A 24,607-nucleotide genomic window follows, 5' to 3' on the forward strand; every position below is an offset into this window, starting at 1 on the left:
GGACCAGCATAACCTCGCCGTCGGTGACCATTGGGACAGGAAATAGCCATCCCCAGCTAACTACGCGATACCCTTGCCCGAGGCAACTCTGATCAGCGCCGACCCCTCTCGAAGTCCAGGAAGAAGCAAACCCAGCCGCATGGTTCGGGTGAAGAAACCCTTGCCCGCCGATCACCCTGGAGATTGGACGAGAGCTCGTTAATATTTATTCGCACCGTGCCGGCCACGTTTTCGCCCGTCCCAGAAACCGCCCGTCGCTTTTGCTCGGTTGTTTGTCACGGTTGCCAAGACCCAACGCCAGAGCTTCGCCTGCGGATCAGTGATCGTCAACCCCCGGCAATTCGCAAGCCAACCTCCTTCGCGAACATCGACGGTCGAAGCTCTGCCTGCGACAATGGTCCTTTAACTGGCACTCGAGTGTCGCCGCTGGCCCATGTGCCATCAACAATGACGGCTCCGCACGCCGTGGAAACCACCAACACGCCCTCCGCTCTGATCTCTCTTCGTGCCGCGGATCTTCTGGCCCTCGGAAAGCCGTTCGTCGAGTTCCCGCGTTACTCCATCCTCGACCTCCAACGCGCCATTGGAGTGTCCAACGCCGTGGGAGGTCGCGGCTCTGCATACCCGAATCGCACCGGCAATCATGTCTCAGCCAACGATAGACCAACCGGTTTTGCGGACTGGCTGTCCGAGAAACTGCAGGCCGGACACCCTTTCGTGATCCAGGACTTTGAGAAGCTACCTCAGTGGGATAGGAGGATATTCTCGATCGAGGGGCTGATCGAACATTCTACAAAGAAAAGTATGGCGCTGGAAGCCCTTGATTTATTCTTCTCTGTTCCGTGGCGCTTCTGGAGTCTCCTTGCCTGTAACGATTCTCAAACCGCGTCAAGGAAGGGTGATTCATCGGTACCACGCTGCCGTGAGAAATCCTCTATACGTCCCGTATCGCTAACTAAGTTGAGTTAGATATCCCTATTCGAAACTGTAGCACGGGTAGAGACTTGAACTTCACTCTAAGGAAGTTTGCCGACGCGGCCCGTCAGTCATATAGGGAATTTAAAAATTTGTACGCGCGCGATTTGCCATGCCCGGAGGCTTGGTTGGAGCTATGTCGCAAGTTACTGCCTCCCGAAGTGCAATGGGCAGGCCGCTTGGATCTCTTCCAGTGGCTGCCTCCCTGCGCGAGAAGCGAGGTCATGATGGCTTATATCGGTTCCGAAGGATCCTCGTTGGTTGCCTTTATCCCTGAGCTCCAATTCTCTACCGCTAATATCCCGGATAGATCAGGATTTCACAGATGTTTCTCGTCCACGGTTGCATTGAACCTCTTAATTGAAGGGAGCAGTGAGTCTAAGCCCCATGTCCAATGTTGTGTATCTAGGCTTACGTGGGTTCAGACCGCCCGGTCCTCTGTTTCGGGACCGATTTTGAGTCGCAAACAAAGTACGACACGTTCATGGCCTCCAGAGGGGCTTCTCCCCACGTTGACTGGCTGAATCTTGACCCAGAGGAGTTGAAACATGCTGATTTTCCACTGTATGTCCATGAACAGAAGGCAGGTGATCTGGTGGTATTTCCACCAGCTACGGCCCACCAGGTTTGGAATCTCGGTTCTGTTGCTACTAAAATCGTGTGGAATATATTGCACCCTCTGTCACTAGAAGCTGGGCTTGTCTATGTGCAGCCTCCATTTAACCGACTCTGTCATCCAGATGTCGCGCAATCAAACCTTTCGCTTGCATGTGCCATGTTGAGCTTGCTGGGAGATGATCCCAAGGCCCCGATCCCACCGGACCTACATCTCCTTACACGCCTCTTTCGCCAGATGGTTCAAGAAGAAATGATTACAGATGAACCGGTCACGTCGATAACACTAGTGCGTGTTCCAAAAACGGCCATTGTGACATGCGACTTCTGCAGTACAGCCATTTGGAATCGCCATTTGCGATGCAGCGAGTGTGAAGACTTCGACCTATGTCTCCTCTGCTTCTTAAACGGTCGAAGCTGCGAACATATTCGCAGCTATTCGTGGGCCGAGATCGTGCCAGAAGAGACTTGCGCCCGTGTCTTAGACCGTGCCCAGCAGATTTTGGGCTACAAATTGGATGATAGTCAAGCATCGGACCGCCGTAAACCGTTGGGGACGGCCGTCAACGATCTAATGCGCGCTAAGCAGAATACTTTGAGCAGACTATGCCATCTTTGCCGCATCGATCATTTGGAGTGGAAGGGTCGGCGCTGCGATCGTTGTGCGGCCTTCTTTTGTTTCCGCGGACTTTACCGCCATTTTGATATGAACTCTGCAGATGTTATGCGTCACGCCGGACTGTGGATCTGTCCCAAGTGCCTGGAAAACTGCAACTGTCGGGTATGTGACCTTTCAGACCTGGGCCGGAGTGGCCGTTGCACTTTCACCCGATAGTTCAAAAAAAAATATTTTGCCGGCTCCACTGTGCTAACCTGTCACTGTCATTAGTGCTGCCACTTCCCTTCCGCATATGTGAAGGCCGAAAAGCCAGCATCGAAACGAAGGGTGAAACCTGCCGATGCACGCGGAAAGATAATGGGGTTTACTGACAACGTATTTGATCAGAAGAGGGTGCGTTAGTCCCTTTTTCTTTGCTTTGACGCGGCGGTCTTTTTCCCTCTTACTTGTTCGCGTTATTGGTCCTATGGCGCAGGAAGCAGTACTAACTGCAGGCGGTTATTATAAACAGAGGAATATGCCTTCTACTCCCGGGAATTCCAACACATCGGTGCCTCCCAAAGGACAGAAGCGCCCATTGTCTACACCATCGGCCATGCATAATCTTCTACAAGACACATCCGAGTACCCTATCACCAATTTGAATAACATGCCCCCCTTGAACCGCAGTTCCAAACGCTCGTCCGTCACACGTACAAACGAAAATGATATTCCCCGACAGGCAGATAGCGAACAAGGTCGCGCGAAGATTCCTAGGCAACTGCACGGAAATTCCAGAGTCAATCAGCAGATACGCGATGATGGCAAAACTCTACATGGTATAGATTATATAACTCGAATGCCGACCCCGGCATCTCATCACGTTTCGCTTCCCCCTCTCAAATCCGGATGCAGTTCAGAAGTCATGGTGGACGCGGCCTCGTCTCCCACGATGAAGCGACATTCTACCGATATAGCCACCTTTGGAAATGATAGTTGCAGCAGGAATGGCGCTTACACGACACCACACGGGAGAAATATTGACGGAGATGACAAACACGACGTCAACCATGACGCTCCCGCACCACTGACACCCATAACCTTAAACCCACTCCAACCCCAGCCTCTATCATACACAGCTACAAACCCGAACCCCATCCCGCTCTCCGGCCACCCTCCCTTCTCTCAAACCACCACAGCCGTTCCACCCACTCAGCTCCGCCCCACGACCACAAGCACTGTCACATCCACATCCACGTCAACGTCTACGAATGCCCTCCAAACCCCCCTAACCTCCGTTTCCACCTCCACTTCTCCATCTAGTCCGTCGCTCCCTTTCCTCGAATCCCAACTGCACCGACTCCGGCAGTATGCCGAAGAACTTCTCGCCCTCTCCATGCACGACTCCCACCGCCTCCTTCAGCAAGAGATTCGTCAACTGGAAGAAACCCTCCTATTAGCAAAAAGGGAGCGGAGCGAGCGGCTCATTCGCAGCCTAGAGACAGAGTTCCCAAACCTCGTTAACGTCAGAGAAGGTGTCAGGAGAGAAGGAGCAAGACTGGGCTACTTTTAATCGAGTAGGCGTTTGGATACCTCGTTTGATTAGCCAGTTGGCTTTGAGACCTATTTTGTCTTCTTTTCTTTCTTTTCTATCTTTTATTTTCTGCTTTATTGCTTGCCCCTCGCAGCGCTTAGAATACCCTGTTTCTTTCTTTCTTTCTTTCTCCTTTTCTTTTGGATTATACCCTGTCAAGGTTTACTCTCCCTATTTTTGATGATCTTCGGTGAGTTACTTGTCGGCTTCTATGAAACAGAGTTCTCCCCGGGTTGGGTTGGGGGGGGGGGGAGGAGAGACAAAAGGGACGGGGTTTTAAGGTGCTCCATATATCCATATATTCATGTCAGCCACTCTGTTTCAGGATAAAATGATGAGGGATAAAGTATGGACTTGGCAAACACTGGCTCCAGCGCACTGGCTTTTTTTGTTGGGGGGGTGTGGGATACAAAGGAGTTTGGTTCTTTTTTGTTGTTTTTTCGTGTGTACTTTTACGTGGATAACGACGTCCCCAATCGATGATGTATTATGTCGACTTACATCCTTGAGTTATTATATTATGTCCCAATTTATTCTTACAACGTTCTTGAGGTTATGTTTACTCCAAAGGGAACTTTCGTTATTGCTTCCTACAGGGACGTACATATCTTTCTTGTCTGGCATGACTATAGCACTTGGTTATGTCCGTCAAGAACCCAACTGCATTTGGTGCTCAGTCTTGCTTGTTTCTAGTAGGAACTAGGAGCTCGTTTGGCGATAGCTTAACTTCATGTCCTCCAAAGCACGATTTCAACGAGCTCAGATGTTTAACGATTTTCATGTTCAAGTATCTCGTCAATCAGTATTCCATACACTTGGAATCCATCCAACGATAAATGCCTGGGAACCCCTTCAAAGGAAAGCAAAAGAGAGAACAATGCAGGGTATGATGCAATGCCCAATGTTTTTAAGACGAGTTAAGGTGTTAAAATTTTATGCCTTATGCAAAATCCGTTTGAGAAACATCTCCTCATGTCTTAACCTCTGGAAACTCATGATATGTCCATCTAAAGGGGCACTGATGTTTGGAGTCTTAGTAGAGTATTCCAAATATGTCCTTCTCTCGCGACCTTTCCAGATCGTGAAAGCTTCACAGGATGAGGAGCTTAAGAAGAATCCGCCATCAAAGCAAGGCTTACAGGTGAAGGGTCAAAGGGCGAAGACATCCTGAGCCAGGTTTCTCCGAAAGGTTGTAGAACTGATCTTTTCCAATGCCTTAGGCACCGGGTAGGAATGGTAAACGTGTGGTAAGTAGTTGAAACAAGGATCTCTCTTCTCCGGACTGAGCTCATGAACCGTGGCCGACACAATAATTTGGGAGTGGTATTACCACAGCAGAAATCACCCTTTTCCAGTGTAGTAGCTACCACCCCATCCACCGCCCCGACCTGTGTTGCCGTAGTAGTTGGTGCCAAAACCTGCGCCGTAGTTTCCATATCCACCGCCTTGGTGATGCGTCTGAGAGGCTCCGGTCTGATGGTGCGTTCCTAGGCCACCAAGTCCTCCGTACTGAGGGTTCAGATGGGGGTAGCCTCCGAACGCCTGCTGACTGCCTTGTTGTGCTGGAACGGGTGGGAGCCCGGTCTGGCTTGCAGCGGGCTGGTTTGGTACGTTGTTTGCCTTATAGACCCTGAAACAAGACTAAGCTTTGCAGTAATTCTCAAAATCATGCGGATTTTTCAATTGTCTCATCCTGATAAGCCAGAATATACAGTGAAACAGCCACTTAGTTGTGGCGAGCCCAAATAGATTCTCTTTGGCTGCTTTTGTAGCTTGCTTCTCATGAAGGTGTTCGGGTCTGGACAAGAGGAATACCGCTGGGACGCTATTGTGACTATTTTCAGCGGTCCAGCGTACAGAGGAAACAGAGGAAGAAGGTATGTCAACTCATATCCCGTAAAGTGTATGCCCACAACCATTCAATCTCGCTTCTATTTTTAGAAGACGCGTCGATCCTCACCATGGGTAACATGGCATTGTATTGTCCCGACGTTGGTGATTGTCTCTGATATTTATTTAGGGAGTTCCGAGCTCGCAGGCATTGAGCCATCAAATTCAGGCCCGGGGAGCGAGAATCGAAGAAAGCAACCTACAAGCTTGAAGCAATGTTCTGGAGCGGCTTCGAAACCAAGGCATCTATGGTCCCGAACAGGATATCACCCCACGCGATGGTATCAATGATGGGCCGCGTGCGACCTTTCTAGAACACACAGAGCTCCGGTTATTGCAAGCCAACAACGTACACAACACAAAAAGGGCAATGTTGTTCCAGGGATGGGGTCGTCGTCGTGTGGAGTGGGCACAAAGTTGGCTGTGAAGGAATTCTACTGGTTCCAACCAGGATCACTATAATACGGAGTACCCAAATACCAAAATTGTGGGGTTTCGGGCAACGGTTGATCCATGCCCGTTGACCACTTGTCCACCCGTGTTGCAAAAAGAAAGGTAACTCTCAACGGGTTCCAATTGGAGAATATGTTTTCCTGACAGAACCAGAAAGGTGGAATGTGCGGGGGAGACTAATCCGCATAACTAAGTTAGTTACGAACTACGGAATACTACTTATATGCAGCCATCTGCAGTCTACTACCCAAATCATCATCCCAATAACGATCATGCAACCACCCCACACTAGCACAAAGTCCCAGAATCCCATCGTTCAGGGAAAGCTATGCCATTCTGCTGAATATGTGAATGGGGAGACATGTGTAGAGAAAACATGCTCTGTGTCTTCCAAGGGCAAGCACCTGCCCTAGAAGCACCAATGTCCTCCTGTCTGCCCTTCCCAACCCCATGGTTGAGCCCTCCTGTTGGCTCATATTTCCATGCACTCCAAGACTGAAATCCCCGGACATTTTGAAATTATGCTGTATCCTGATTTGTCTGCGTGTTTCTTCAGTAATTGGATGGCTCAAGCTTGGGGGAAGTTCCGTGAACTCGCCTCTTGACACGTGTTTGTGCCAGCAGGGTCCATGTTGTGCTTTTATATGTGTTTATTTACAGAATGCCAGATGTTGTGCTCTTTTTTACTTCGATACCATTTTATTTTGTTTATCCTATCTCTGTCAATTGTTTACCGCTCTTCTACTATTCTGAGATCTGTGTATAGACAGAAAGCCATCTCCGCCATTTATCAATATGCAGGAAACCACATCTCCTAGGTCTTCCTCCATGCTGTATGAGTCCCTCATCAACCATGTTGCCCTGCCTCCATGTCTTCCAGGCAAGCAGGAGGAGAACATTATCCAGATCGAACACGAGCTGCTCGTGCGTTTGCAGGATGCCGCCCGCGTCTTGCAGGATCAGTCTAATGCTGGGCTGGGTGACATCTGGGATCGTGTTCATTACATCCTGGAGATATGCAAAACTGCAAATGCTCGCAGGAAGTTGGATAAGGCTCGCCTACTTGCTGAGTTCCGAAGGTTACAGCGGCACAGACCTCTAATCTTGCATGTCACCGAGCAGAATGCGGGGCTCCTTGTTTGGCGTCAGCGTTGGTAAGTATTCCGCACATTTTTTAGAGTCTCATGCCTACTAATACATCGGCAAAGTGGCTTGGACGAAGTAGTTGTTTTCGAATGCTTTGAGGCTGCTGCTTCTTCGGAAAAAGTGCTTGCTTCGGAGAATGCTCTGTCATGGGATTTTCCTGGTGAGGCTGTCGCTATTCCATATGAAAAATTTGACAATACCCAATTCCAACGTAGCCTTGCCGGCTTCTTGGAACAGGCCAGCACCGAGTCGGTTAAACGCTTCACTGCCCGTGCTACAAAAGCGGGATCCTCCACAATAGAATTCCGAGATACCGTTAATCCGGCTTTGGTCACCCAGATGTTTATGACCTTGCTTGAAGCAAACGGTAGCCGTGTTTTCCCTCCTTTATTGAGGAAACGTATCCGTGACGATGTTTGTTGGGCCGCCGGTGGCGAAAAGCCGTGGAGGCGCTCTGCATTTTGGCTCATTCTCCGCGTTGGAATTGAGCGATACTTGTGCTCCGGCTACGACGATGGAATAACGAGAATCGAGAACGAAACGACATTAAAGACGCAAAATAGAGAGGTAGGAAGGGTTTATTATAAATTTCTACTTTGCGTTTTAATTTCGCGTCTTATCGATGACTCCCTTGGTCAAATAGCCTCTGAGTCTCTAGCATTATTGAGGAGTAAACTAGCCCGTCGTCTTTCAAAATTGCAAATGGAGCAGAGCGAATCGTTGCCCCATGTGCAAGCTATAAGTGAGCAGTTGTTCGCTAGCGTATCCGCTCGGTTTCATCGGTCCATCCAAGCATCTGTCACCCATCTCGAAAATACTTGGTCGGAGGTGAAAATTAGCACGAGACGCCTGATTCCGAACTTGCCACGACGTGCAACCCGCCAATCGTGTACTTTATCGCTTCGTAAAAGTGCACAATATTTGGAGAATGTGATGTCGTATCATCAGCAGTCGATCAGATTCGCGAAATATAACCAGCAGACCAAACCTTCTACCATGATTGAGGCACCCGGCGAGAATCATTTCAGGGTATTCGCAGAACGTTATTACCGGCTGTCGGAGCTTGAAGCATCGAATGACAAATTATGCATTGCAGGATCAGAAAATGAAAGCTTGCAAAATCATCGGTGTTTGCAACTTGCAGCGCGTATTGAAGAATATCTCGAGAAAGTATCTTGTGCATACGATAATAGCCCCGAACAAAAGAGTGTCATGATTCTCAGCACCATCAGGCTATGGGTCGCCCTTGATCAATGTACCACCAACTTGTTCAACTTGCTCGAGGATTTTCACCCCGGCATAACTCCTGACACTTTGGATATCCTGCAATTGCCCCTGTTTTCAGACATGGTGCATCTCCAAAACGTTCAAGTTTATCTTCGAGGGCGATGCGACAACGCTTCCTCCAGGACTATCTTCGATGCACCCGCCGCAGGGTGCTTTGCCGAGAGATATTATGACGAGTCAGTGGATTCTAGAAAATTACAGGATCTACACCTGCAAATCGAGGCCAAAGCTCGGATCGACCTTCAGAAGAAGGAGACGGAATGGCAGAGATTAAGTGCTGAGTTTGAAGAATTGGAAAGGAGTATTGCGAGGAGCAACTGTGTCTTCAAGTCAAATGAGTTTGGAGCAATCACTCATGATGATAAACTATGTCGGAAATGCTATCTCCAACGCTGCTCTAGGCGCATGCGGATTCAAATTCATGAACACCCACTTCCAACAAAGTCCCCTGAAGCAAAAGCTGTTATTTTTGAGCTTGCTTGCCCTACTTCCTTTAAAGCCTATCGCAACGCAACTTGGCGGTTATTACGCACACTAGGGCTTCCTGACCAGCCGCATTTGCCTACACCCAAACTGTTGCTTGATGATTATTCTGGGCTAAAGCGATATGGTAATCGGAGCTCAAATGGTGTATGCCTTGCCTCTACGACTAAGCCATTTTTGAAAACACACTACAAAGGGATGCGATTCCCTCTGACTCTGGACGCTGTATGTCTCCCTAATGGCTTGAGGCTTACATATTTCGATACTTTGTCCAATATTTGGATCAGCAGGCAATTCCAATCACTCAATCTTTCTCACCATTTTCGGATGAATTTACATTCAGCCTCAGCCTTTTCCTCTGTTGGGCTCTCTGTTGGTTCAAGCTTTCCTTCATCGTACGAGGTCATAGCGAGCCAGACGCGATGTCCCCCAAGACTGAATTTGCATGAATTTATGGCATACAAGGGGCTTTTTTCGGGAAATAGCAGACGTTGGCCCTCAATTCTTGTTGAACTCGGCTCTGCCAATCTGAATCTAAGCACCGAGGCTACCACTCTACTAATATCGCAACTGGCAATCCAAGCAGGCCCTGCTGATGATGGAACTTTTCTTCGGGTTACCCACAAGATTTTTGAGGATGTCTCATTTTGTCAGCAGTTGATTGGACAGGTATCTCAGCGCTTAGACCTTATCGCTTCGAATTGGAGAGAGACCAATTGCATGGATATGCTCTTAACGCTTCTTCTCAGGCTTTGTTCTATTGCACCACACTCTATTTACAAGGAAGGCTTAAGCGTTATTTTAAAGGTCCGGTCATTTACGTCGCAGTGGATCGTCCAGCTGCGGCATGAAATTTACCAATCCACGGATGCCGCCGCGGCGGAACGGTTTGCCGTGTACGCCTTTTGGGCAGCACTGCTCTGCAGAAGGACGTTCTCGGTCCACATTGACGGTGTTGAAACCAACATTATAGGAGTCGATGACCTTCAATGTTTCATAGATGCATCAATCACAATGCAAGACAACGCTCCGAGGGACTTCAGCCAACTGCCATCATTAACCAAAAACGCACTTATTAGGGACTTAAAAATGGTATATAGAATGCGGTCGCTCTTTCGAGAATCCCTTGCAAAGGCACCTCGGGCATTTTACCAAGCAATGGATTCACTTTGGCCGCAAGCCGAAGGCACTGCTCCTAGATGTTACGCCAATTTTGAAATTTTGGACCCCTCCCATGACTGGGTTAGTTTGACAGTTTCTCCCACGCAAAATGCAAGACAGCAAACGATACACTACCATCTACTCGAGGGTCATTTGATTGTGGAGGGCCAACCTTTAGGGAAACTACCAGCGAAGCACCGAAAGTCTGTGGTTCTGGAACAATTGTTTGGCGAGCAAAGGTTGCTCATTTATCCTTCTTCTCTTTTCGGCATGACTTACATGCTTGCATTCCCAATGAACGGACACGAAATCCATTTTGGATTCCGCGATACGGATCTGATCGTTCAAGCAAGAGTGCGAGGCACCATTCTCGAGTACATCCCTCCTGCGATCTTTGGTGACCTTCAAAATTTCGATCTGCCCGGTCCGCTGATAGCGAATTGTGTGCACTGGCTAGATTTAAACTCCGGGATAATGGAGGTTAGACGTCGTCCAGATATATGGAAATCGAAAAGTAGTCATTGGTGTGTTAGTATCCGTTCCCGCGAGGCATGGCGCCAGAAAAGATACAATCGCCCGGGAAGCTTGCTCATTGACCCACACAGCGGCTTATTTCAACTCGTTGCACAAGTGTTCGACCATTTCGAATATCGGCACGGCTTAACGGTCTTTCAACCTCCGAAGGGCCATCTTTCAGTTGAATTACGTCGCTTAGAATTATCCTTCACCGTGAATCTTGGAGGCTTGCTTCAGTGCCGGCAACTGCAGGCAGAAGTCGACCCTAATCAAGATGCAGGAACGTGGTATGGTTTGGAGAGCAAGCTCATCCTTCGAGATGTTTCTAACCCTTCGCGTCGTATCATTCTTGTTCCTATGGGAGAAATTCACACTATCCGCAATGGTGCTCATGTTGCAATCAGAGTTGAGAATCAAGGGATTTACGGTAGGTTTACAATAAACGACGTGCTTGGGCGGATTGACTGCCCTTCTGAGCTGTGGCAGCTGTACCACAAAGCGCAACTTCATGCATGTACTTCGTTCGTCCTCCCGGATCCTCTCACACGGCGTACCGGTACGGAAGAAGCAATGCACTGTTTACGGTCAGCTTCCTGTCAGCCATGGACCACACTTAACTTAACTCAAGTTCGGACTTTGGAAGCCATTTCCAGGTTAATTCCGAAAAGGACTTATTATCCAAGTGGTTTAAGAACCATGCAACAAGTGGCATGGAATCGAAATTTAACCCCTACCATCCAGAATGATGGACTCTGGCATGCGATTGAAAACATTCTTAGAAAAGCAAAGGTTTTAGCTTCATTTTCACTGCAAGAAGAAAGCGAAATGCTCAACATCGAGCCGCCAAGCAACTCCTTTCTCTTAAACCGTGCTTGCTGGAGGCGCCACTTGTACCAGCGTGCTGATTCGGGCTTCCCAGAGCTAGACTCGCCTGTCGATCTGCAATATGAAGCCCGTGACAAATTTGTCCATGGTCAATCCCGGGTAAATGTGTTTGAGTGCGTTACTATGATTAGCCGCTGGTCTTCGGATATGTGCCCATCCATTGATTTGGCCGATATTTTTCAAACATGGACCACAATCGGAGGATTTAACTTGTCGTTTGACAAATTTTTGCTCTCAGACCTGCTTGATGTTGAATTCGGTATGCTTTGGGGACCACTTGTTAATTTTTGTCGTACGGTTGGGTCGAACGACAGATACCACCTAATGTTCATATTCGGTACAATGTCATTTAAAGCGGATGTTGATATGGACATCATCCGAACACTACTTTCCTTTGCGGTCATTGAAGATCTGAAAGCGCTCGATCCACCGCAGTGGCCGAACTACGCGCACTTCAGCTTTCAGCAGGCTCCAACTATCCCTTACCTTAAACAGTTAATAAAACCATTCAGCACCCAATACAAAGGCGACGAAAGAAGGCTATTTAAACTGAGCAATAAGACACGGCGTAGACTTGAAAGACTCCAGCACGAACACGAGTCTCAGGTCGAGAACGAGTGCAACCTGATTGCAGAATGTCTTATAAAACAATGGCCATGTCGTGAGCCGAATACTAATAGTATTCCATCGACATTGCTTGTGGACGTTCCCGGCGCACTGGCCGCTGTGCGCCCTGAGTGGCTCCGCTTATTTCAAAACATGGAGCTTTCCGATTACCTGGAAAAGGTCCAGGTTATTTTGAACCAGCATCGTGCTCCAGGGCGTTTCAGACCCCCGCTTAACCATTCAGATACTCATCAGGTAGTCGATCCCAAGTATCGAGGTTCAGTAATTCCTACTCTCTCGGATAATTTGCTCTGTCAGGACTTCCCGGGCGTGCCAGAGCATGCCCTTCTAATGCCCCTAAGCAGACCTAGAACAGAAACGGGTCCTGCCACCTCTGGTAAATCCCAATCACCGCAGATGAATGAAACGGGGCCATACATACTCAAGGAGATCGGCTGCAGTAGCGAATTTTCGATTGAGATTAATGAGCTTACAGACATTGTCCGACGATTTGAGATTTCGGATTCCATGGTACAAAAACGATATTGCTTGGACATGATGCAGAGTATTCAGGCTCTAAAGAGTTGTGCTGTTTCCCGGAAACCCGGCAATGAAGGCTCGACAGAGATGCAAGCGTGCAGACCCGACTTCCTAAGAAATAAAGTCCATGAGCTGTTTGACAAAATCAATCAAATTTTAGAGCGCCTAGACCGACGTTCCACCTGGCTTAAAGAAGGAGGCTTATGGCCATGTGTTACTCCGGTAACACTGCTTGAACAATTGCGTTCCTCCTCAACAGTAAGATTTGGAAACCATATGAAAGAAATTTTGACAGCATTCGCGGTATCTATCGTGGATTTGCAGCGCATTCTTAGAATAGAAGATGCGCGGTTCAAACAAAACCATCAGCGATGGGTTGACGAAAAGAACAATGTTCCTCATGTCAACTGGGATCCGCTAAAACATCCCGATTGGGTATTGCTTGAAATAGAGGCAGATATCTCAATTCGACCGGACCAGGTGGATGTTGCCCGTGCCACGATCTCTCCCTCCTCGGAAGCGAATTCAGTGCTACAAATGAACATGGGACAAGGGAAGAACATTCCGTGGCTCTTAAGTTATCATCCGATAAAATCCTTTCAGGTCCATGCTAACGACTTACAATATAGGTAAAACATCGTGCATTATGCCAATAGTTGCTGCTGAGCTGGCAGATACGACAAGGCTTGTAAGACTCGTGGTTCCAAAAGCTTTACTGACCCAAACAGCTCAGCTACTTCATGCGAGACTTGGTGGTTTGGTTGGCCGCGAAATCAGACATGTGCCATTTTCCCGCAAAACACCTACTAATCCAGATATGATAAAGCAATATTTTGATATTCACAGGGAAATACAACATAAGTCAGGTGTTATTATCACGCTTCCCGAACATATCCTTTCTTTTAAGTTGAGTGGACTGCAAAGATTATCGGATTCACGCATTGCCGAAGCAAATGCAATGATCAAAGTTCAGAGTTGGATGCAGAGAACCTGTCGTGATGTACTCGACGAGTGCGACTTCACGCTTGCGACAAGAACCCAGCTCATATATCCTTCTGGCTCGCAAACTGCTGTGGACGGCAATCCCTTCCGATGGGAAACAGCTCAAGAACTGCTTCGCTTAGTCGCTGGACATTTATGGAATTTACAGCGAGACTTTCCACAAAGTATCGAAGTCATTCCTAGGCCCACTAAAGGCGGGTTCCCAGTTGTATATTTCCTGAGAAGAGACGCAGAGGATGAGTTAATTACACGCTTGGTGAAGGACATCATGAAAGGCCAAACTTCCATATTGCCTATAAATAATTATGAACCCCAAGACCGCCTGGCTATTAGGTTATTCATATCCAATGTACCTGTCCAGCGAGCAATTACAGAGACGATTGGCAAAATCTTTCCAGGAAATTCAGCCGCAAGGAAAAATATATATCTTCTTAGGGGTTTATTCGTCCATCGAATTCTTCTTTTGACATTGAAGAAGCGGTGGAACGTCCAGTACGGGCTCCATCTTAACAGAGACCCTATTGCCGTTCCATTCATCGCGAAAGGCGTCCCATCGGAACAAGCAGAATGGGGTCATCCAGATGTTGCTATTCTTTTCACATGTTTAGCATTTTATTTTGGCGGACTCGCCCAAGCCCAACTCAGGCAGAACTTTGAACATTTAGTAAAATCGGATGACCCGTCAAGCGAATATGATCGATGGACGCATTCTTCCGACACCTTGCCTGACATCCTCCGCGAATGGAGCGTTATTGAAACTGACGACGAAGCACAGCTGAACGAATTGTGGACGCACCTTCGATATCAGACGGTCGTTATCGATTACTTTCTGAATCATTTCGTGTTCCCTAAGCATGCAAAACAATTCCAAGTCAAACTCCAGGCATCTGGATGGGACATCCCTCTCTTCTCCGTTGGGGGTCAGACCTCGGCGTTGACAAGTGGCTTCAGCGGTACGAACGACAATCGTACTTTGCTTCCATTGAATATCAAGCAACGGGACCTCCCTATGCTTTCACATACCAATGCTGAAGTGCTTACCTACCTGCTACAGCCCCGAAATCGCACATATGTAGTGGCCGCAGATTCTACCACCGGGAAACGGTTATCTGAAACCGAGCTACTTAAATCTCTTTGTGAGAAGAAAATCAGAATGCTAATCGATTCTGGGGCCCAAATTTTAGAGATGGATAATCAAAGTTTGGCAAAGGTGTGGTTACAAATCGACCATGAGGCCCCGGCCGTCTTGTACTTCGACTCAGACAATAAACCGTTCATCCTTTACCGAAACGGTTCTGGAACGCCCCTTTTGGCATCACCGTACGCTGACAATCTAGCTGATTGTCTCGTATACCTTGATGAAGCGCATACTCGAGGAACCGATTTGAAAATGCCTGCTGCCGCCGTTGCCGCCTTGACACTGGGTTTAGGGCAAACCAAGGACCACACCGTACAAGGTAAGTTTTCCGGCGTACCCCTTTAGAGGGGTATCAGCTAACGTATGAAGCTGCAATGAGATTGCGCCAGCTCGCTACCACACAATCAGTTGTGTTTTTCGCGCCCCCCGAGGTACATCAAAGCATTTTGGATTTGCAGGGAAAACAAAACGGGGACTATGTTGATTCAAACGATGTTGTCTGTTGGCTTCTTAAGCAGACTTGCCTGGGTATTGAGCAAATGCAGCCACTGTACTATTCCCAAGGCATGGATTTTTGTCGTCGTGTACAGACGGGCGTGGACAATCCTCAATTTTTGGCCAATTCGGCACAGCGACGAGCATATTGCAGCGTTCTTCGGCAGAACGAGAAGCAAACCCTGGAAGAGCTTTATAAACCAGCATCCAAAGGTAAGGCCGCGAAATCAGGAACTTCCTATGCAACGGAGATTGCGAAATTTGTCAAGGATTTAGGGAGACGACGAAAGGATTTCCAGGATTTCGGTGGCGCAGTGCACGGATCGGCCTTACAGGAAGTTGAACAGGAGAGGGAAGTTGCCTTTGAAGTCGAGGCTGTCCGTGAAGTGCAAAAGCCCGTTCACTATGTGGCGCTATCGTTCCCAGGTCTTCATCCAGATATTGTCAATTTTGCAACAACTGGTAGACTCTCCGGCTTTAAGGGTTTTCAGCAAGCATTCGTCGCCCTTCAAGATACTGCACTAGGGAAGAAGCATGGGATCACTCTGCAAGCCACGTTATCAAAGTTGTTCTTTTCAAAGGAGTTTATGAGGACGGTGAAGTTGCCGCCAGGCTGCTCAAATGATAGCTTTCTTGTGGGTAACTCTAATTTATTTTCATGGTATCGTGAAGCTTACAATTTTTACAGCGCCCTGTAAATTGGGTCATTTGGAGCTTTGAATCTGAAGCGGCAATGGTAGTGATCCCGGAGGAGGCGGAACTATTAATCCCCATGTTCCGGGAATCCAAGACTCGCTGCACACACTTGGTCACTTATGCAGCACCAATTACTCGAAAAATGCTGCATTTCAACAGCTTGAATTATTTCGCCATGCCTTCTCTCCCCAGCGGCTGGAAACCACCCAAATGGTTAACGATTCAGCTAGGGATACTTTCTGGGCGAGTTTATTTCGAGTTTAATGAGTATGAGGAACTGTGTCAGTATCTCGGTGTCACTGCGGCTAATGAAGGGCTCGATGATTCCCTTGATATTCCGATATATCCTGCACCTTCACGATTCCCCAACGCACATGAAGTAGATATCATGGAAGCAAGTTCTAGAACCGCAAAGAAGTCAAGTTTCACTGCCAAGCCTTTGGTATTCCTTCAAGAGTGGCTGAGCTTAAAGCGCCGCGGCCAGGAATTTACACATACGCCTATGGGATATGTGTGCCAAGGGAAACCTTTGCACGAGGATCATCCTTTCTTTTCGAGATCGCAGCCAGACGCTAGTTCCAGGGTGAAAGCAAGCCGGACATATAGGGGATCAGGTAAAGCAATACCAGCCTCGAATGAAATCGACGAAGACTTTGACTCGGAGTTGGAGGATGAAAATGATGGATACCTTGGAGTGGAGGATTATGGTGGTAGTGGCGCTGATGATGATGGCAGTGATACGACCTCGGAGGGCGAAAATTAAAAGGTTTGCTGATTGTTCTAGCCGCACCATGTGTGGTTCGTCTATACATACATACATAGCGATAGGACTTATCCGATTTCACTCTTAATTTATGGCGATGTTTGTATAAGGCCAGAACAATCGCACCACCAACGTCAAATTAGAGTTTTGATCGACGTTTGGATGCCGAATTCGGGAATTAAGCTTCCGGCCGAGGATGCCGAGGTCCCCACACCGGTGCCGATTTGATCTACTAATAACGCAGCGGTTCCTGGAGACGGAGGACTCCGAGGGAGGATTGCCCTGTACCGTCAAACTTGAGGTAGGAGATAGACTTCCAGTTAAGTAGCAGCCATGAGCCCGATCAGATGTGCCTCGTTTCCCTTCCCGCGGTCCTATAATTCCATTCTCAGATTCACAGCACCATCTCCTGCGCGGCTTTCATCATCAACAGCTACCTCAGCCGCTTCAGCATCCACAGTCGCAAGCAGATTTCTAGCAAAATGCCAGTCTATCGGCCCTCAGACTCGTACTCAGCTCCTCGACGCTAACCAGCTCCAGCTCTTCTCGCTGACCCTCAATCGAAATAATCTATACTCCAACACCCCGGCACTCTCCAATGCTGCACCACCGCCGGTAGGAACACCGGTTCCACCGGGATATCATCTTATTTACTTTACTCCTACATTTCTGGAGAGTGAGCTGGGGGTTGATGGGACCGATGTGTCGTATAACCCTGACGCGCCATTTACTCGGCGGATGTGGGCTGGTGGGGAAGTTCACTGGCCACGGACGGCAGAGGGCAAGTTGAATTTATTAAGAGTTGGACAAGAAGTACAGGAAACGACGAGATGCTTGAGTGCCGAACCAAAGGTAATCAAGAAGACCGGCGAGGAGATGATTGTTGTTGGCGTGGAGAAAGTGTTCAAGAACGAGCATGGCGTTGCGCTCATCGACAAGCGGTGAGTTCAAAGGCCGTAACTAACAATCCCCCCTAAAGCAGATTGTGGCTGCGGGAGAGTAGGCAATGTACGGAGTTGTTGCTCACTGTCTGTAGGAATTGGGTATTTCGAGAAGCGCTCAAGGTTCCATCCCCCTCGGAACCGCGCTTGTCACCTCCGCTTCCCTTGACGTCAAAACCTCCTCCGCCGCCAAAACCGTCTTCCCCAACCGCCAGAATACACGCCCAGAATCTTCGCCAGACTCCTGAAAGCTTATTCCGAATGTCTGCCCTGACGTTTAACGGGCATAAAATCCACTACTCACTGCCATGGGCCCGCGAAGTCGAGGGGCATAAGGGCCTTGTCGTTCATGGCCCGCTAAATCTGATTTCGATCTTGAACCTCTGGCGGGACGTGCGTGAGCAGAGTGGCGGTGATCCGCAAGAGATCGTTCCTGACAGCATTAGCTACCGGGCCACTAACCCGCTATATGCTGGAGAGGAGTATCAAATTGTTCTCGAGGAGCATGGGAAATCAACCAAGGCGAATATATATAATCCCGATGGAGTCATTTGCATGAAAGCGGATATATTAGGATAAGGAGGTGTCTTGGGAGGATCGGAGCTCTCGTCATGCGTTCCATGTTCTTCAATGATGTACAGTGCATACATACATAATTAATTACTATACTCGATTTGATCGGACATGCTCTAGTGTTGCTTTTAATCATTTTATAATCAGTTAATGACAGAGTATATCATATCATGAGCCTAGAGATGAAAAAGAACCGTTTTGCTTGCTGCTTCCTCCAAAGCCTCTGTTTGGTCAAACAATGCAAACATTCACGCAACCGATTTTCTGACTGAAATCCGCAATACAAGCTGAAGCTGCCAAAAAAAACAAAAAGCAATTGCATGGTTTGCTGCGGTTTCCACCTCTCCTTAGCCGTATGCACCGAGAAGCCTTTTAAACCGGCACTCTCCAGATTCTTCTCTCCAGCTTAGTGCCCCCGAATTGCTAGTGCAAGCCGCAGAAGCGCAACTCTCGTGGACTTTCAGTAAGTCCACAGATCAGAGCCATGTTCGACACGGTTTGCAGCCTCCCTCTGAGCTCCGATCTCTTCTCGCAAGCCATCCACCCTACAGAACCTCTCGTCTCTATCGGCCTTTCATCCGGCCATGTCCAGACCTTTCACCTACCCGCTCCATCTGAGAATGGGAAAGCGGGGTACGGACACATTGACACGGTATGGCGTACCAGGCGCCATAAGGGTAGTTGTAGGTGTGTAGGATTTGGGATTGACGGGGAGACACTGTATTCTGCCGGCACGGATGGGTGGGTTAAGGCTGCGAGGACGGAGACTGGAAGGGTAGAGTGGAAATTTGCCGTGCCGAGAATTGGAGACAAGTAAGTAACGATCAAGTTACATCTTCTCTCGTTTCTTCTCGACTAGCGGCATTGTTCTACGTGGACAGCGACCCGGTGATGCACTGCATCTATTCTTGAGCTTTGCAATCTCACCCTTATCTGGTCAATAGGTCCGGTTTCCAGGTTGATAGCCCTTGCTTAATCCACGCGCTCTCACCACAGACCTTACTTCTCGCTACGGATTCAGGGGCCTTACATCTCTTTGATCTCCGCGACCGCTCCACTGAGGTATCCGCGAGACCTCAGCAAACCCACCACCCACACGATGATTACGTGTCTTCTCTAACGCCCTTACCACCTTCAGAGACGAGTACTTCTGGTTACAGCAAGCAATGGATTACTACAGGCGGCACAACGATCGCCGTTACTGATTTGCGCAGAGGAATTTTGGTACGGAGTGAAGATCAGGGCGAAGAGCTGATCAGCTCAAGCTATGTGACTGGCCTCAAGGCGGGAGGCACCAGCAAGGGAGAAAAGCTCGTTGTTGGTGGGGCTAGTGGTGTTTTAACACTTTGGGAAAAAGGTGCTTGGGACGATCAAGATGAGCGCATCATCGTCGACCGTTCCCTCGATGGCGGAGAGAGCTTGGAAGTCATTGCAAACGTGCCAGATGAACTCGGTAAAGGAAAGGTGGTCGCTGTCGGACAGAGTGATGGGCGCGTGCAATTTGTACAATTGGGCCCCAACAAGGTGATTTCGGAGTTGTCCCACGATGATCTTGAGGGCGTCGTTGGCCTTGGTTTTGATGTGCAGGGTCGCATGATCAGCGGCGGTGGCACTGTTGTCAAGGTATGGCATGAAGCGATCAGCGATGAGGAGGGAAATGATGATGAATCAGACGAGGAAGACATCGAGAACGGAGAAGGACTTGGAAAGAAGCGGAAAGGGGGTAATGGTAGCAGCGACGAGGAAGAGGATAGCGACGACGACATGGCAGGGAAGGACAAAGGCAAACGGAAGAAAAGAAAAAGAGGAAAGGGAAAAGACAGGTCTGGAGGCGTGCACGTCATGGCCTTCAAGGGCTTGGATTAGTGTCGCACTACCATCCAATCCATACTCCTGGCGAGTAATATGTACCAGAGGAGGCAATGTTGGCTTATACGGACTCCAATCATGCTCATAGTTCTGCGTTTGGTATAGGATCGAACACAGTTTTGGAGCGTGTTTTGTGTTACAGTAAATGATCTCAAGGGATCTCCCCCCAGAGTTCTCGACAGACATGCATTAGCTACGGAGTACGTCGTTTGGATGTCTCGAAACGCTCGTTGAATGACAGACCGTCGGGAAAAGCGGCTGCCTGAAACATTGCTGTCGAGTAACAATCGCGAGGAGCTCTGTTATCAATCGCAACGTAATATATTAGCAGTCTATTGCAGCTAGCCCAAGGTCCAAATACTACTATTTGACAGTGTGACGGCCGCGGTCGGCTTAAATAGTTCCGGGAGAAACATTTGCCGCGACTTCGTGCCGTTTGCTATCCGGAGAACCACTCCGCCCAGCGCCAGCGAAATTCAATCCGCCCTATGGCCTTGTTTCCGACGCAAAATCGGCAGTGGATTAGATAATTTTGTTCACCACATTGCTAAGCTGTGGGGGGAGGATTAAAAAGGTAGAAATGTCGGAGCGATGGCGAGTCTTAAATCACATATATCTATACTTGCGGGGCGCCACCGATGATCCGAGTATTATTTCGCCCTTTCCCAGTCAAAGTTGGTTATCAGAGCTACGCTTTACGGCAGAGGAGATCACTAGCAACTATGGATGCATTCGAATACAACGCCAACCCGGCACGGGTCATCTTTGGATTTGGGACCATCAAGCAACTCCCCGACGAGATCGCACGCCTCAATCTCTCCTCCCCGCTTCTACTATCCACCCCGCAGCAGGTTCAGCAAGCCGATGACTTGAAGGATCTCCTGAAGGGCAATGTGGCCGGTGTCTTCACCGAAGCTACGATGCACACACCCACACACGTTACAGAAAAGGCTCTTGAATACGCAAAAGCGCAGAATGCCGACAGCGTCATTTCTATCGGCGGTGGAAGCACCATTGGGCTAGGAAAGGCCATCAGCATCCGCACCGGTCTGCCGCATATTTGCATTCCGACAACCTATGCGGGAAGCGAGATGACGCCAATCTTGGGCGAGACAGCGGATGGTGTGAAGAAGACGAGAAGCGACCCTAAGATCCTGCCTGGAACCGTCATCTACGATGTGGATTTCACGATGTCACTCCCAGTCGGAATGAGTGCGACAAGTGGTGTCAACGCCATTGCACACGCTGGTAAGTTGTTGGTACGAAATCGCGTCGAGAAACGGTCTAGAAGCTAATGGCTGCTGCTTTTGCGTATAGTCGAAGCTCTCTATGCCCGTAACGGGAACCCAATTATCCGCCTCCTTGCCCTTGAAGGCGTTCGCAGCCTTGCGACCGCCCTGCCAGAGATTGTCAAAAACCCATCTTCCCGAGATGCCCGCTCCCTTGCCCTCTATGGCGCCTGGCTCTGTGGAACATGCCTCGGCAGCGTGGGCATGTCCATCCACCATAAACTGTGCCACACTCTTGGAGGCAGCTTCGACCTTCCCCACGCCGAAACTCACACTGCCGTCCTCCCCCACGCGATCTCATATAACGCTCCATCCATTCCAGAGGCGATGAAAGCCCTGGCTGATGCTCTACCTGAAAGCAACGGCGATGCTATTCGGGGCTTAAACGTGCTCTTAACCAAATTGCAAGTGAAGAGGGCCCTGAAGGACTTTGGAATGAAGGAGGAGGATATTGATAAAGGGGCCGATATTGCTGTGAGCAACCCGTACTGGAATCCTCGAGAGATCCAGAGGGAGCCGATTCGGGAGTTGATTAGACGTGTCTGGGCCGGTGAAGAAGCCCGGGCGAATCTGTAAATAACCTTTTTATCATTATTGCATTTTGGTGTTAATGAAAACGGATCATGACTATTACCAGAACTGGCTGGGCGACCGCGACGGGACCTGATTGATAAGATAAGGTAGTTTGATTATGTAACTGACCTTTGTAAGTAACATGTGTAATATTACCAGGTAATATTACCGCCCCTCCTGCGAAAAAGTTGAGACGACGGCGACATTGACCATCGAGCACGAGAATGTTCGGTGAAAATCCCACAGCGGCGCGGAAGTGAGGCGAAGTTACAATAAGGTGTCCCTTTCTTTTGAGAAATGTCATCTTCTCTGGAAGTTGCGCCGGTTCTTTCCACACCAGATGACCACATCCTCGAAGCGACTGATCCCCTCGTTACCCCGCGGACAGCCGACCAGGTGTCGGATGAAGAACTACGCATTACATATGACATAGAGCGGACAATAAGGGATATTAAGCAAGGAAGATGGCGGAGGATTGCGCTACAATTCCCAGATGAGATGCTCCCGGATGCTCCGCGAGTATTTCAGCTCTTAAGCCGGGGCCTAGAATCAGTCGATCTCCCATCGCAATCGAATGGACATAAAGCCGCTGAGAATGAACATTCCTGCGCTTGTGGAAAGTCAGGACACAGGATAGCGAAGGCTACGGATCTAGATGATGTCACACAATCCATTGCGAATGATTTGAATGTCCATGAACCCAGGGGCGGGCAGAAACCGAAGCTGTACATCCTCGGAGACACCTCCTACGGAACATGCTGCGTGGACGAAGTTGCCGCTGAGCACGTTAGTGCCGATGTTGTGATCCATTACGGGAGAGCGTGTCTATCTCCCACCGCGAGATTACCTGTCATCCATATTTTCACTCATAGACAGCTCGATCATGACCCGATCCTCGCTGCGTTTGAAGAAACCTATCCCAACAAAGACGAAAAGGTTCTCATTGTCGCGGATGTCACATTTGCAGACCATGTTGAGTTGATAACTTCCAGGTTGGTGCAGGAAAAAGGGTATACAAATACCTTTCCTACTGGCCTCATACATGATCCGTCGTCTCCCGTTCCAAACAGAACGGTTCCTGAGTCGGTTAGAGAGAACCTAGAAAGCCTGAAGGACTGGCAGCTATTCCATATATCAACCCCGCCAACAGCCCTACTTTTAACACTATCATCTCGGGTCGCGTCTATCCGTATATATCCTACTGATCAAGAATCCTCTGTTCCAAATCAGGCGCCAAAGCCGCTTTTGGCCTCTACGGCGGCTACGCTCCGCCGGAGATACGCGATTTTGACTTCTCTCAGCACGGTTCCCATTTTTGGAATCCTTATAAATACGCTTAGCGTCAAGCATTATCTGCACATGGTGGAACATGTACAGAAGCAGATTGCTGCGGCTGGAAAGAAAAGTTACTTATTTGTTGTGGGCAAGTTGAACGCCGCCAAAGTGGCCAATTTCAGCGAGATAGGCGGATGGGTGGTCATTGGATGCTGGGAGAGCTCACTTGTGGACAGTACGGACTTTTGGAAGCCGGTAATCACGCCTTATGAGTTAGAGGTCGCTCTGCAGAAAGACACGGAGCGGGTTTGGACTGGAGAGTGGCGAAGTGATTACCAGGTCCTACTGGATGCTGCGAAAGGCGGCAAGGGTGATCAATCAGATGGATGTCCTACGGAGACCGCTGGGCCCGATAGTCAAACGGATTATGAAACCCGCAACGATGAGGATGATAGTTTTTCAGATCCCGAATCCGCACCTCCAGAATTTGATCTCCGCACTGGAAAATATGTGTCTGTATCCAGCACTCGACCGATGCAATCGTCATATGCCCCGGTGCACACACGAACACGTGGTCCTGTTGAGGCCGGGGTATCCAAGGTGCTCGCTAAAAGGGTAAATGGAGATCTCGCGACGATTGCTGGAGTTGTATCGCCTGGTGCTCAGTATCTGAGGTCAAATCGAACTTGGAGCGGACTGGGAAGCGATTTTACCATTCGGTATGAGGAGGATGACAGGGTGACCGAGAGAGGGAGCGCGGTTGTTGAAGGACGCAGTGGCATTGCTCGAGGTTACACTGTTGGTGAAGATTTGGGGCGCCGATAGATCTGGTAGCTAAATAAACCACGTAATTGGGGAGTTGATTTCTTGGTGACATCCATGGTTAGGTCCACGGAGCGCAGGCTCCGGGCTCCATCCAGTGGACCTAAAAGTTAAGCGGAATGTGGCGGGTAACATTTCCACCCTTATTGTCTGTTTCTACTCAGTGCGGAACCTGCCGCGGTGAAGAACGATTTCAGAACAGAGTTCCTTGCACCCTGCCACAAGGCATATCAACGTGGCCATCGTAGCCACCACTTGTATGTACACCGTAGTGGGTTAAAAATTCGGATTCGCCTTGCGCTGAGGCCGCCGATAGCACTGTGATTCGCGAGTGGCCGGGGGTAGGGCGATTAGTTAGTGAGTTAATGCCAAGTTGATATCGACCAGAAAGTCTTTGACGAAACCTATCTCCGAATTCAACC

At 49.0% G+C, this 24,607-nt stretch overlaps 7 protein-coding genes across 7 annotated transcripts; 6 read left to right on the forward strand and 1 right to left on the reverse strand.

Annotated features, from left to right (window-relative positions):
- The first annotated feature begins 166 nt into the window (after window positions 1–166).
- CIMG_12066 (uncharacterized protein) lies at window positions 167–4,309 on the forward strand. The gene is made up of 6 exons (XM_012358550.1): window positions 167–922; window positions 970–1,231; window positions 1,286–1,347; window positions 1,401–2,371; window positions 2,480–2,602; window positions 2,721–4,309. Exons 1-6 carry the CDS (start codon window positions 448–450, stop codon window positions 3,759–3,761), a joined length of 2,934 nt encoding a protein of 977 aa, XP_012213973.1. The 5' UTR covers window positions 167–447; the 3' UTR covers window positions 3,762–4,309.
- An 814-nt stretch (window positions 4,310–5,123) lies between these two features.
- Window positions 5,124–5,701, reverse strand: CIMG_13277 (uncharacterized protein; the record flags this gene model as incomplete). The annotated part of the gene is made up of 3 exons (XM_004445056.1): window positions 5,124–5,412; window positions 5,509–5,580; window positions 5,640–5,701. 3 exons carry the CDS (start codon window positions 5,699–5,701, stop codon window positions 5,124–5,126), a joined length of 423 nt encoding a protein of 140 aa, XP_004445113.1.
- A 1,219-nt stretch (window positions 5,702–6,920) lies between these two features.
- On the forward strand, window positions 6,921–16,948 carry CIMG_13278 (uncharacterized protein; the record flags this gene model as incomplete). Its single annotated transcript, XM_001240836.2, has 5 exons — window positions 6,921–7,279; window positions 7,334–13,326; window positions 13,379–15,208; window positions 15,235–16,019; window positions 16,073–16,948. The coding sequence occupies 5 exons, from the start codon at window positions 6,921–6,923 to the stop codon at window positions 16,841–16,843; spliced, it is 9,738 nt and encodes a 3,245-aa protein (XP_001240837.2). The 3' UTR covers window positions 16,844–16,948.
- Window positions 16,949–17,096: 148 nt separating this feature from the next.
- On the forward strand, window positions 17,097–18,471 carry CIMG_07999 (uncharacterized protein). The gene is made up of 2 exons (XM_001240835.2): window positions 17,097–17,784; window positions 17,880–18,471. The coding sequence occupies exons 1-2, from the start codon at window positions 17,177–17,179 to the stop codon at window positions 18,361–18,363; spliced, it is 1,092 nt and encodes a 363-aa protein (XP_001240836.1). The 5' UTR covers window positions 17,097–17,176; the 3' UTR covers window positions 18,364–18,471.
- A 360-nt stretch (window positions 18,472–18,831) lies between these two features.
- On the forward strand, window positions 18,832–20,367 carry CIMG_07998 (WD repeat-containing protein JIP5). The gene is made up of 2 exons (XM_001240834.2): window positions 18,832–19,170; window positions 19,302–20,367. The coding sequence occupies exons 1-2, from the start codon at window positions 18,842–18,844 to the stop codon at window positions 20,221–20,223; spliced, it is 1,251 nt and encodes a 416-aa protein (XP_001240835.1). The 5' UTR covers window positions 18,832–18,841; the 3' UTR covers window positions 20,224–20,367.
- A 419-nt stretch (window positions 20,368–20,786) lies between these two features.
- On the forward strand, window positions 20,787–22,186 carry CIMG_07997 (maleylacetate reductase; the record flags this gene model as incomplete). The annotated part of the gene is made up of 3 exons (XM_001240833.2): window positions 20,787–21,474; window positions 21,544–22,087; window positions 22,153–22,186. Exons 1-3 carry the CDS (start codon window positions 20,865–20,867, stop codon window positions 22,184–22,186), a joined length of 1,188 nt encoding a protein of 395 aa, XP_001240834.2. The 5' UTR covers window positions 20,787–20,864.
- A 135-nt stretch (window positions 22,187–22,321) lies between these two features.
- CIMG_07996 (diphthamide biosynthesis protein 2) lies at window positions 22,322–24,575 on the forward strand. The gene has a single exon (XM_001240832.2). It carries the CDS (start codon window positions 22,386–22,388, stop codon window positions 24,186–24,188), a length of 1,803 nt encoding a protein of 600 aa, XP_001240833.1. The 5' UTR covers window positions 22,322–22,385; the 3' UTR covers window positions 24,189–24,575.
- Window positions 24,576–24,607: the final 32 nt, after the last annotated feature.

This window comes from Coccidioides immitis, assembly GCF_000149335.2.
Source record: "Coccidioides immitis RS genomic scaffold supercont3.3, whole genome shotgun sequence".
Lineage (NCBI taxonomy): Eukaryota > Fungi > Ascomycota > Eurotiomycetes > Onygenales > Onygenaceae > Coccidioides > Coccidioides immitis.